Genomic DNA, 12949 nt, shown 5'->3' with positions numbered 1-12949 from the left:
TATTAACACTGTCCCTTCATTTGTTTCTTTTTTTACTACTTTGTCAAAATGTCCAGATATTACCCATTATACTATCTCAAACCTCCTTATTCCCCTTTATAACATGTCCCTGCTTTAGCTATTTGTCTCTGCAGAAAAAACAAAACGTCCTCCTGCCAACCTCAATGTCACAACTATCTCCTGTAGTGATGTAGGATTTGGTGGGAGGAACCACAGCTGACAGCAGGGGGTCACACTATATGACATAACCAGACGTTTCAGATAGCAGCACTACAAAAAACTTTACAAGACAGTAAAGTCTCACCACAAAGGTGGTCTATGAATAAGGGCACATGCACACTTCTGTAGCACCCTCCTAGATAGGTGCTAGAGAGTGAGTATAGTTTTTGGCTCTGTCTGCCTATCAGAGTAGCAGCAGGCAAATTCTATATTCTCTCTGCTTAACATGGAGCAGGATCTGTGAGTTAGTTAGGTCTGCTCAATGTGCTCAGTGTGTGATTCATGTGGTCTGAGGGATTGTCCCCACTGGTCCAATGGGGAGGCATAGTGGAGGAAACCTTTGAAAATAAACATTGTTTTTCTCCTCTTAAATGGTATTTTTGAGGCAATCGAGGAAAAAGAGACCAAAAAGTCTATAATAAAATTCAAGTATTTATTAAGAACTAGTTAAAAGAGATAATTGGTGTGAACGTTGAAAAACCACATCAACCATACTGATCATGTAGTAGTAGAACAGTGGTTGGGACATTTTTAAACATATAAAGGTGAAAAACACATACAAATGCTTGATCAAAGACAAAATTGTAGCAAAAGAGGCAAAGGGGAATACATGACTCCCACCAAGGGGAAAAAAAAACCCTAAGGGGGGAGGATATAGAATCCGACTCGTTTCAAATAACTTGCGAACTTTTAGTTCAAATCTTCATCAGGGATATGTGTATGTTATAATCTCCTTTCACATTTATTGTCTTGACCATTAAAATGATTCGTCCATATTTTCTACCAAAAGAATGTTATCCAATCTCATAGCCATATCAGAAGAGGGGGAAGGGGAGGGAAAGGCCAGATACCAATCCATACCAAATACGATGGGTGAGCCATTAATCCCAGTAGGACCATGGGGTATAAGGTTGAAATGACCCCATAGAATGCGGTGCAGAGAAGATATATACTTGTATCCTGGGTCACTTCATGCAGTAGATGCCTTCATGAAATAGCCATAATAACACTCCCAAATTTTTCTTGTTGACTTGAGAATAAATATCCACCTCCTTCCATGGAGGAGAGTGGAGGAAACCTGACCAATGGACACACAGGCTTTGATACAGCCCCAGGAATTGGCACAGACCGCTGTCTCTGTGCATTGTGGGGTGTAGTATAAAAGCCAGGAGCACATGTGCTCAAGGTCTTTGGCTGGTGAGCAGAGTCCCGGAAGAAGGGCGGTGGCTGCCTCCTCTTCTATAGCAGTTGGTGTATGGTCATAGGCAGTTGTCCTGGGGAGCCAGAAGTGTGGGGCTGAACCCATAGGTCCAGGAGAGCTGACTAGGAGGAGTTGAGGCACTGGAGAACCTGGAAAGCAGTATCGTGTCCAAGGGCCTGACCAGGAAGGAGGCCACTTCGGAGTAGAGTAGTCAGTGGACGGGTGTCAGCTGGAGGATAGAAAGGGGGTACTAGGTGTGTGCCCTGAAGTACTAAAAGGAAGATGTACCTCAGATTCATCTAGTGGCAGGATGAATATGCGGCCTTGCTGCATTCTCAGATAGAAGTAAAAAAACAAAAAAGACGTAGTACTGATAAAAGTGCTGCGTTTTTTTGGTGGCCGTGTGCATGAGCCCTAAAAATTCCTCTTATAAAATGCTGCAGCTTAAATCTTTTCTCACCTGGAGACAATGTTGTACACAGTCAGCAACAACTCGAATTTGCTTAATGGATCCAGTAAAAAATCAATCTGATCATACAGGTGCTATCACTTCAAAGCATTCTAGAAATGTATATGATTTATCTTACCAATATTTTAGTTTGTATGCACAAGAATGGTTCTGGGGGCTTCATGAAGTCTTTTCCTTCGTTCATATGTCGCTGTATGAACTTCTGATAACTGTCTGGGCTGTTTTCAGCCATATCATCCAACAAGCTCCAAAACTGGTTGACCTGAGATAAAAGCTCATTTGGTGTGACTTTGCTGTTCATCTTGACTGTAGAATTTGGCACTTTAGGCCTCTCTGCAAAATCAATGTAGAAACATTTGGTTTAAAAATGCATCAGCACATAAGACGAACCATAATAACCAACAACCCATTGGCTCAATGAGCGATAGGAAAACGCAATATCTTTGTAAGCATACTCGGGGCCAGGACAAGGGGTGGGCAGGAGGGGCGGTTGCCATGGGTGCAATGGTTTTTTGCAGGGATGGGGGGGGGGGCGTCTTGACCCTAACTCCAAGGGAAGAGGGGGGCCCCAGTGTGGCATCTTTGTCCCAGCACTGAGCATATTGAATACTTAAAGCGTTTGTTACCCCAACACTTCATATTCCTGATATGTGCCTGCTGTATCATGTACTTGTATGAGAAAGTATCTAATTCTCTTTGCATTGCTTCCTTTATGTGAATAGTAAAAACTGACCACACTAAGCTGGAGCACACAACAGGGTCAGTTCTCTAGCTATGCTGGGAACTCCTCATGCTCTCCTCCAGTGATCAGACTTGTCCTGACATGCCCCCGCTGCACAGCCAGAGGTTTTCCAGACACAAGATAAATTTGTGTAGGGAGGAAGGGAAGGGGAGAGAGCTCAGTGTAATGTTCTGGTACCTTTGGGTACCCTTATTACCCTTTCATAAGTGTATGCGCCCCACCATTCTCTTTTGGTAAGGTGCGCATACACCTTTAAGACTGATGCTGTCATCACTGAGCGCCGGACTGGATGGCTATTTAGATCGCCGGCTCTCACTCACATGTGTTCGTTCAAACTGCTTTGTTCCTTGATGCTAACCTGTCTTGAAGCTCACATGCTTGCAAGCATACCTCGCTGTCGGAACCACGCTGCGCTGATCCCTGTATCCCGCTACCGGATCATCCGCTCTTGCCGAACCTCTCCTCTGCTACATTGCTATTAGTGATAAGTACCCCACAGGGGAAACCTCTATAACCTTTATACTAAAGCTTACACTATCTAGCTCTGCATACTAAGGACTATTACTACATCTGCATTATCTAAGATTGCTAGCTCTTGAGCCTACTACCACCTGTTCTTGCACTGGGTTGATCTCTCTTGTATGTCCACCTGCTACTCGGTCATCTACTACCATACATGATTGCTAAACCTATCTGCATCCCATCTGCTACTATCTTACTTTCAAGAACATTTCCTTTCAAGTGTCTGTCATCTACCATCTCTACCCAACCTGTCTCTTCAGCCTATCATCACTGTGTTACTATATACATAAGTCACTCTAGGAAACATCTTATTGAGTGTGTGTATTTACTTGCTGAATTGAGATCATCCACACATGATGAGTCATTGAGAGTTGGGAATGGTGTCTCAGCGTTTCTCTACATGACTACTGAAGTGGAATATTTCTGCAGCTGAAAATCCACATCATACGTAAAACGCAGGAGCGTTACAGATTGAACGAACCACAAAATGGATTCAGCAGAAATAACCACTCAGATGACACAATTAAAACAGCAAGTAACTGCGTTAATACACGCACTTGCTGAATTAAAAGAAGACAATCAGGCTCTGTCGCAGCAAGTAATTAGACTGACACAACTTACCACTGCTCAGTCCCCTGAACCCAAAATAAATCTTCCTTTGGTATTTACAGGCGATCGCAAAAAATTTCGCGAATTTAAAAACGCATGTGAGTTACTTTTCTTGCTAAAACCCCGTACCTACCTTACTGATCACATTAAGGTTGGAACTATTATTTCTTACCTAAAAGGCGATCCTCGGGCCTGGGCAGACTCTCTTTTTGAGAAAAGCGACCAGCTTCTCAACTCCTATGCCTTGTTCCTAGCAGAACTCACTAGCCTATATGATGATCCCAATAGGCAGAGTACTGCCGATCTTCAATTAAGATCCTTGAAACAAGGTGGGAGACCTGTAGAAGACTTTGTCGCAGAATTCAAGAGATGGACCCTTGATTCAGAATGGAATGATGCATCTCTGAAATCCCAATTTAGGCTTGGCCTATCAGAGGCCATTAAAGACGAGCTCGCCCTAGCGGATCTGCCAAAAACCCTGGATGCATTGATACAACTCAGTATCACCATAGATAGAAGACTACGAGAAAGAAAGGCTGAGAAAATGGGAATGCCATTATCCAGTTCTTCTCGGATTTCGGCCGTTGAACCATACGCCCACCTCTATCAACTATGGAAAGAGCCAGAAGACGATCTGGTAATCTCTGCTTGTACTGTGCATCCCCGGATCACAAGGTAAACGTCTGTCCCCTAGTCTACAAAAAGAAGGGTGCGTGTTCACCTGTCCTCCTAGGGGGATTGACAACTTCAATCACTAACCCTTACCTTTCTGTTTGCTTAACATTACAGTGGGACCAGAACAGGATTACTACTAAGGCCATGATTGACACAGGATCTTGTGGAAATTATATTGACATACGTTTTGCTGCTTTAAATAAAGTTCCTATTATTTCTAAACTTAAACCTGTCTCAGTGAGTCTTATTAACGGTGTTCCTTTATCCTCTGGTCCGATCACTGATCAGACACAGGCACTCCTAGTCACTACTAACGGGTCTCATATGGAGACCACTACCTTCGATCTAATACCTTCACCCCACTTTCCCATTGTTTTGGGACTTCCCTGGTTGCACACACATCAACCAACCATAGATTGGAAGGAAAGGAACCCTGACCTTCCTCTCTTGCTATTGCGAGGGTACGTGTAACCTCCCGTCTTTCGGGAAGATCCTGTCTGTGGTGACAGATGAGATTGCACCACTATGTTATCAGGATCTCTCTGAGGTTTTTCTTGAGAAAAATGCTCAAGCACTACCTCCCCATCGAGACTATGATTGTAGCATTGATCTACTCCCAAATAGCAAATTGCCGTTCGGTCATGTTTATCCTCTTTCACAGGATGAACTTTCCCATCTCAAAGACTATCTGGATGAGAATTTGGAAAAAGGTTTTATTAGACCTTCCACTTCTTCCACAGCAGCAGGACTCTTTTTTGTCCGCAATAAGGACTCAAGTCTCAGGCCTATCATCGACTATAGGCAATTGAATGCTATTACAATAAAAGATCGCTATCCTCTACCGCTTATACCTGAGCTCATTGAGCAGGTGCGTGGAGCTACCTATTTTTCAAAATTGGACCTGAAAGGAGCATACAATCTCATTCGAATCCGTGATGGACACGAGTGGAAGACTGCATTCAGAACCAGATACGGATTGTTCGAATATCTTGTAATGCCATTCGGGCTATGCAACGCCCCTGCAGTTTTTCAACGATTTATAAACTATATTTTCAGAGACTTACTAGATGTCTGTGTTGTGGTATATCTAGACGATATACTTATATATTCACGATCCCTGTCTGAACACATAAGACATGTAAGACTAGTATTATCGAGATTGCTTGCACACAACCTTTATGTGAAACTGAAAAAATGCTTGTTTCATAAAGAAGAGGTACTGTTTCTAGGCTACATCATATCCAAAACAGGAATCGAGATGGACATGAGTAAGATATCCTGCATTCAGGATTGGCCTACACCAACCACACGCAAGGCGCTACAGCGATTCCTTGGATTTTCGAATTTCTACAGGAAGTTCATTAGAAACTTCTCTGCCATTGTGAGACCCCTCACACAGCTCACTAGCATTAAAAAACCATTCAAATGGTCAGATGAAGCAAATAAAGCTTTTCACCTGTTAAAGACAAGGTTTACTTCTGCTCCCATACTACGCCATCCAGACCCATCCCTCCAATACATTCTGGAAGTAGATGCGTCTAACATGGCAGTAGGAGCAATACTCTCCCAACGACCAACTCACACTTCACCACTTCATCCAGTCGCCTTTTTTTCTAAATCCCTAAGCAGTCCAGAGATAAATTACCCCGTGGGTGAAAAGGAACTGCTTGCTATAAAATTGGCTCTGGAGAATTGGCGACATCTACTCGAAGGCACCCAATTACCAATACTTATATACACGGACCATAAAAATCTCCAATATCTTCAGACTAACAAAACTCTCTCGCACCGACAGGTACGATGGTCACTATTCTTTCTAAGGTTTAACTTCCTAGTGACCTACACACCTGCAGATAAGAACAAAAAGGCGGATGCACTATCACGACTAACTGAAGAAAACTACTTTGAAATCCCTTCCGTTCCTATAATACCTCACAAACGCATTATTGGAGTTGTCCGTTCCTTGAAGGAAGAGGTTTTGCATGGTATAAGTTTGGATTCACCCCCACCACAACTAAATACTGATGCAGAAGGCTTCCTCTACTACAACGACAAACTTTACATACCACCCACCATACGCACCAAGATCTTGGAATTATCGCATGAGGTGCCTATGGCAGGACATATGGGTATGACAAAGACTCTTAATCTGATTACCAGGCAATTCTGGTGGCCTGACATGAAAACATCTATACAAAAATTTGTCTCTTCATGCAATGTCTGTGCCAGGTCCAAATTTGACACTACGAGACCATCTGGTCTACTATGCAGTCTACCAATACCCCAAACTCCATGGGAAGTTGTGTCCTTGGACTTTATAGTGGAATTGCCTCCTTCCAAAGGATTTAATACCATCTTAGTGTCAGTGGACCATCTGACAAAAATGGCACATTTCATTGCTATTCGCAGACTACCTTCGTCCAAACAAACGGCAGAACTCCTGATGAAACATGTCTTTAAGTTACATGGTATCCCAAAAACTCTTCTGTCTGACCGTGGATCACAATTTATTTCCAAGTTCTGGCAAGAACTATGTCACATACTACGGATCGAGCGGAAGCTCACTTCTCCTTACCATCCGCAGACCAACGGACAGACTGAAAGAGTCAACCAATGCATCGAGCAATATTTACGTTGTTACACTTCTTACCAACAGGATGATTGGGTGGATCTTCTCCCTCTGGCAGAATTTACCTACAACAACGCAACCCACAGTACGACCAAGCAGAGTCCGTTCTACTTGAACTATGGGTTTCATCCCTCTATTCTTCCACCACGCATCCTTCCTTCAAATAACCCAGTAGCCTCAGACTATCTTACCCAAATAAAGGACTCTCTGGGTTTGCTTAATACTACCATTGCACACGCTCATAGTCAACAAAAGAAGTACTATGATCTTCGCAGAAGACCTTCTCCTCAGTACACTATCGGGGACCTCGTTTGGCTCTCAACAAAAAATTTAAGACTGAAAATCCCTAGCAAAAAGCTTGGACCTTTGTTCTTGGGACCTTTCCCAATCAAGAAACTTATTGGAAAAGCTGCAGTACAGCTTACATTGCCAATAGACCTCAAAATACATCCCATTTTCCATGTGTCGCTACTGAAGCCCCATGTTCCTGACCAAGGAATAAGGCCTACTATCCCACCTCCTCCTCCTGTACAAGTTGAAGGTGGAGAAGAATACGAAATAAAAGAGATTCTGGATTCTCGTATCCACAGAGGAAGACTTCAGTACTTGGTTCGATGGAAGAATTATGGGCCCCAAGACGACACCTGGCTAAACACCTCTGACATACATGCCTCTAGATTAATTCGCAATTTTCATGCGAAGTACCCAGACAAACCAGCTCCAGAGGCCTTCAGGAGCCGGCCTTAAAGGGGGGGTACTGTAATGTTCTGGTACCTTTGGGTACCCTTATTACCCTTTCATAAGTGTATGCGCCCCACCATTCTCTTTTGGTAAGGTGCGCATACACCTTTAAGACTGATGCTGTCATCACTGAGCGCCGGACTGGATGGCTATTTAGATCGCCGGCTCTCACTCACATGTGTTCGTTCAAACTGCTTTGTTCCTTGATGCTAACCTGTCTTGAAGCTCACATGCTTGCAAGCATACCTCGCTGTCGGAACCACGCTGCGCTGATCCCTGTATCCCGCTACCGGATCATCCGCTCTTGCCGAACCTCTCCTCTGCTACATTGCTATTAGTGATATGTACCCCACAGGGGAAACCTCTATAACCTTTATACTAAAGCTTACACTATCTAGCTCTGCATACTAAGGACTATTACTACATCTGCATTATCTAAGATTGCTAGCTCTTGAGCCTACTACCACCTGTTCTTGCACTGGGTTGATCTCTCTTGTATGTCCACCTGTTACTCTATCATCTGCTACCATACATGATTGCTAAACCTATCTGCATCCCATCTGCTACTATCTTACTTTCAAGAACATTTCCTTTCAAGTGTCTGTCATCTACCATCTCTACCCAACCTGTCTCTTCAGCCTATCATCACTGTGTTACTATATACATAAGTCACTCTAGGAAACATCTTATTGAGTGTGTGTATTTACTTGCTGAATTGAGATCATCCACACATGATGAGTCATTGAGAGTTGGGAATGGTGTCTCAGCGTTTCTCTACATGACTACTGAAGTGGAATATTTCTGCAGCTGAAAATCCACATCATACGTAAAACGCAGGAGCGTTACACTCAGCAGATAGCTTGTCTATTCAGTGCACAGTTCTGCTGTGTGGAAGGGGGCGTGTGCCTTTCCTCCAATCAGCTCTTACACTTTGTTACTGCAGCCTCTCTGCCCACTCCTCTGTGCTCCTGACAGATGAAAAAATATTTTAACTCTTTACTGCCCTTTTGAAGGGTTGTAGACAAAAGAAGACTGCAGATAAACAAGTTAAACCTATGTAGGAGGATTTGTTTCATCTCTGTGCATCATCTGAGGCTGTTCACTTCACTTCAATAGGTATATGTGAGGGTTTACAACCACTTTAAAGTGTCACTAAATCCCCATTTTTAAAAACTATCAATAAATGGTGTATTCCATGCTAATCATGCTCACTCAGTAACTATGAGATTCGTTTTCTGTATTCTGGAAAAACCTGGTTGATCCTGCTGCTCTCCATCTCCACCTTCTGTCCATGTCCCCAATTCATCTACGGATTTTGCAGCTGTGGCGGTAACTATTGCACATGCCCTATCACATCTAAGGAGCCCATGTGACTATAGAGTCACACATGTGGGTGTATACACAGTGGTAAATGACAGCTCACTCCCTCCCTCCTCCTCCATGCCCACTAACAAGCTAAACACATTGGGGACGGGATATTCGATGTAGATTTATGGAGGCTTCACCTCCCTCCTATTCTAAGTCACAGGCTGGAGGGACGTGACACAGCCCGAGACTGCCAGAAATCTGCCCTCACCGTGATATTTCCACAAAATAATAAATATTTGATTTAAAATATATTTGTGTGCCAATGTAAAACAGTTTGCTGATTTTATTCATTTATTTTTTACTCTATTTCCCAAAGGCCGTTTTTTTTTTTTTTTTTAAACATGTGACCAGCAGCAGAGGGCTAGGAGCTTCATCTGCTTATGTTTCCCTGCAGACAGGCTGGGAAAGAGCTGGATCATGTGACAGCAGTATATCAATTAGGATGTGCCATCATCCACATATAGAAGTAGAAGGAATAATGTGTGTGTTTAGCATCACTTTAAATGGGTGTTAAATGTGCTTTAACCACTTGCTGACCGCCCACAGTTTTACTGCGGCAGGTTGGCTCGGCTGCGCGAAACGACGTAGTACTACATCGGTCGCGCATGGTGCTGGGGGTGAGCGCGCGCGACTGGTGAAAGAGAAGGACGGTCAGCTGTTGTCATTTCTTCTCTCTGAAATGATCACAGAGCGCCTGTGATCCTTCTAAATAGGATCACAGGTCTCTATGGTCATTTCACAAGCCCCCCCCCCCCACAGTTAGAAAACACTCCTCTAGGCTCACACTTAACCCTTTTATCACCCCTTCCCTGCCAGTGTCATTATTACAGTAACAAAAAGGTTAGTTAGGTGTCTGATCTGTCCGCCGCAATGTCGCCGCCATTACTAGTAAAAAAATATGTATATTTTCCCTAGTTTGTAGACGCGATAACTTTTGCGCAAACCAATCAATTACGCTTATCGCTATATTTTTACCAAAAATATGTAGCAGGATACAAATTGGCCTTAAAGGATGAAAAAAAAATACATTTTTCTTTTTTTTTTTGAGAAAGTTATATAGCAGAAAGTGAAAAATATTGTTTTTTTTTTTTCCAGAATTGTCGCTGTTTTTGTTTATAACACAAAAAATAAAAAACAATCGCAGAGGTGATCAAATACCACCAAAAGAAAGCTCTATTTGTGAGAAAAAAAAGACATCAATTTTATTTCAGTACAGTGTCGCACGACTACGCAATTTTCTGTTAAAATAACACAGTGCTGAATCGCAAAAAATGGCCTGGTCATTAAGGGAGGGGGCAAAACCTTCTGGTCCAGAAGTGGTTAAAGGAATGTGTCACTAGAATAAACAGGGCAATCTGGAATAGGAATACCAGAAGATGACAGTAAATATAACTGCCATAGAAAACCTCTTCCTTTCTAGCCGAGGCACTCCCTGCCTTGAAGATGGTGTAATATGCAAATCTCGACCTTGAAAATGTTATCAACCATCCCTCATCTAACACTGAAACATGGAGTTTGTAAAGAAGAAACAGCACAACTTTTCAATATATATTGCAGTAATCTACAAATGAGATTTCAAAAAAGTTGAATTTGATTATGTCACATGAATGCAAAAGGATACACAAACACAGTAAAATTAAAACTAATTCATATAAAGAAATAAAAAATAACATTTGTGCACTGGAGATAATGGTTATCCCCTGGAACCAAGTATAACTTTATATATAGCTGTACAACTCCATATGAAATAGTGGGTTTTTCTGCGCTAATTAAAAATATTTAATGTGAAAAAATATTATAAAGAAAGCTGCTGCACAAAGGAATCATAGAAAAAAACCCAAATGAAATATAATTAGAGAATGTGCTGCGCTATAATATAGTGATAAGTGAAATCACTAGAAGTGATGATGAATAACGTGGTGTTTATGTGAAACCCTGAAATTAATCAGTAGATCCTAATATATTATCAATACACAGTGCGTAAAAAAAACAATAATCCAGTGTGTCATGAGACATATAGTGCAAAATACAAAGAAGAAATATAGGAACAAGAGGATATTTTAAATCTCAGTTAGATCCCATTAAAGTCCATGTATTTGAAGCACAGAGGAAGTTTCAGGGAAATCAGCCCAGAAGATGTATTCACACAACTCCTTGTGAAAGTAAGGGAAAAAAACACAGATGTGGAAATCACCCAAAGAAAATTCAGATGGCTGCTTACCAAAAGGATTTGGTCTCTCAAGCTAATGAGAAGACCCAACACAGCTTGTATGCAATACCAGCAATGGCCACAGGATGTCTCCTTACAGGCTTAGAAAGCGATATTTCTCTCTCCGTCTCCAACGATCAGTGACAACCACAGTGTACAACTCCATATAGCTACCATAAATAGGTATATACGGCATCCAATTCAAGTCATTCATTTATCTTGTTAAAAGTGAAAGGCTTTAGTCCCGGTTCACACATGGATAGCTCCAGTCCCAGAAGCCGACTCCTTAGTGGAAACCCGTCGGAGGGAGCAAGCCGCGCTGCTATTGGTCCCGGATAGCACAGCAGGTGACCGCGACTCTTTTTGGGCATATCGCTGTAAACACACAGGATGCTTGTAAGTGTTTTCTTGTCATTTTATCAATAAAATCGTGGGTAGAGCACCATTAGTCCCTTCCTCTTTTCCATTGTGGTCCTCCTGTTGGCACCTCCACCCGTGGAAGCCCATAAAGATTTTGGGAAGCTGCATCCGTCCATCCATCCATCCCTCTGGATTTCTCATCTAGTGTGGCCGTTTGTTTGGATCTCCTGGTTCCACAACATATGCCTCGTTTTCTCTCCTATGTGGTAAGGGTCCATTCATATCACTGGGTGTCACTTCAATTCACAGTTGTTGCACTATATCATGCTTTATTGGACTTTTGTTTGGTAAGAGGTTAATTCACCCATCACCTTATAAGAGTTTGTTCAGCACATATTTGTTTGGGAACACTCTTTCTCCATAAGGAATAAAAAGAAAAGGGGACGAATGGCCTCTTTTATTTATGGGGAAGTGGCAGGTGAGGATAGCTTAGAGTAAGGAATAGGCTGAGTTAGTTGTTAGGCAGTTTAGAGCCTGTCAGATGTAATGAAAGCTGATTGGCTATGGGGTGATAGTTAGTTTACCCAGTATCCAGGAAGAATAAGCCCCTTACCCGTTTGAGCCGGTTTTTCCCGCCTGAAAGAGTTGAAGATGATTGGCCAAAGAGTTCAAGAGGTCCTATTTAAGGGCCTCCTCACAGATGAATCGTCACGTCGCCGGTCAAGAGGAGAAGAAAGAAGTCAGCCCAGCGGTTCTCCAGACGGAAGAAGCGGTCGGTGCAGCGGCGGTCGAGAAGGGTCATCGTCGGTCGGCAGCGGCTTTCCTCCTTCGTAGCGGTACTAGCCCAGCATTTTCGGGAGGAAGACGGCGGCTTCCGGAGCGGTTCCTGGCCGAAGACAGAAGAAGAGAAGACAGGCGGTTCAGCTTACCTCAGGAGAGATGAGCCTCATGAGAAGACTGATCGAGCGGGCGGGCGAGGCTGGCGGCGAAGATTGGGTCCGGCGGTGTCTCGAGCTGCCGCTCGTCGCGGAATCCGGTGGAGCGGCGGGCGAAGATGGAGCGGGACCGGCATCAAGGGCGGCCGCCGGAAGTGAAGTCGGACGGGGATCGGCTGACGTAACGGTCCCGGACGGAAGAGCGTCATCCTCGGCGACGACGGGCGGAGAAGACGTCACAGGAAGCGGTGCGAGCAGGCGCGTCACACC

The 12949-nt window shown here is 43.3% G+C and overlaps 1 protein-coding gene across 1 annotated transcript in view; it reads right to left on the bottom strand.

The window, feature by feature from the left end:
- Window positions 1-12949, bottom strand: part of PIH1D2 (PIH1 domain containing 2) — a 58257-nt gene that overhangs the window by 27963 nt on the left and 17345 nt on the right. The window contains exon 2 of the mRNA XM_082274167.1: window positions 2008-2222. Coding sequence (XP_082130293.1) covers window positions 2008-2190 — 183 coding nt within the window. The 5' untranslated portion in view covers window positions 2191-2222. The remainder of the gene's footprint in view (window positions 1-2007; window positions 2223-12949) is intronic.

Source organism: Pelophylax lessonae, assembly GCF_965119305.1.
Source record: "Pelophylax lessonae genome assembly, chromosome: 12".
NCBI lineage: Eukaryota > Metazoa > Chordata > Amphibia > Anura > Ranidae > Pelophylax > Pelophylax lessonae.
Note: the sequence above shows the minus strand (reverse complement) of the source record. Positions and strands in the feature narration are given on the sequence as shown.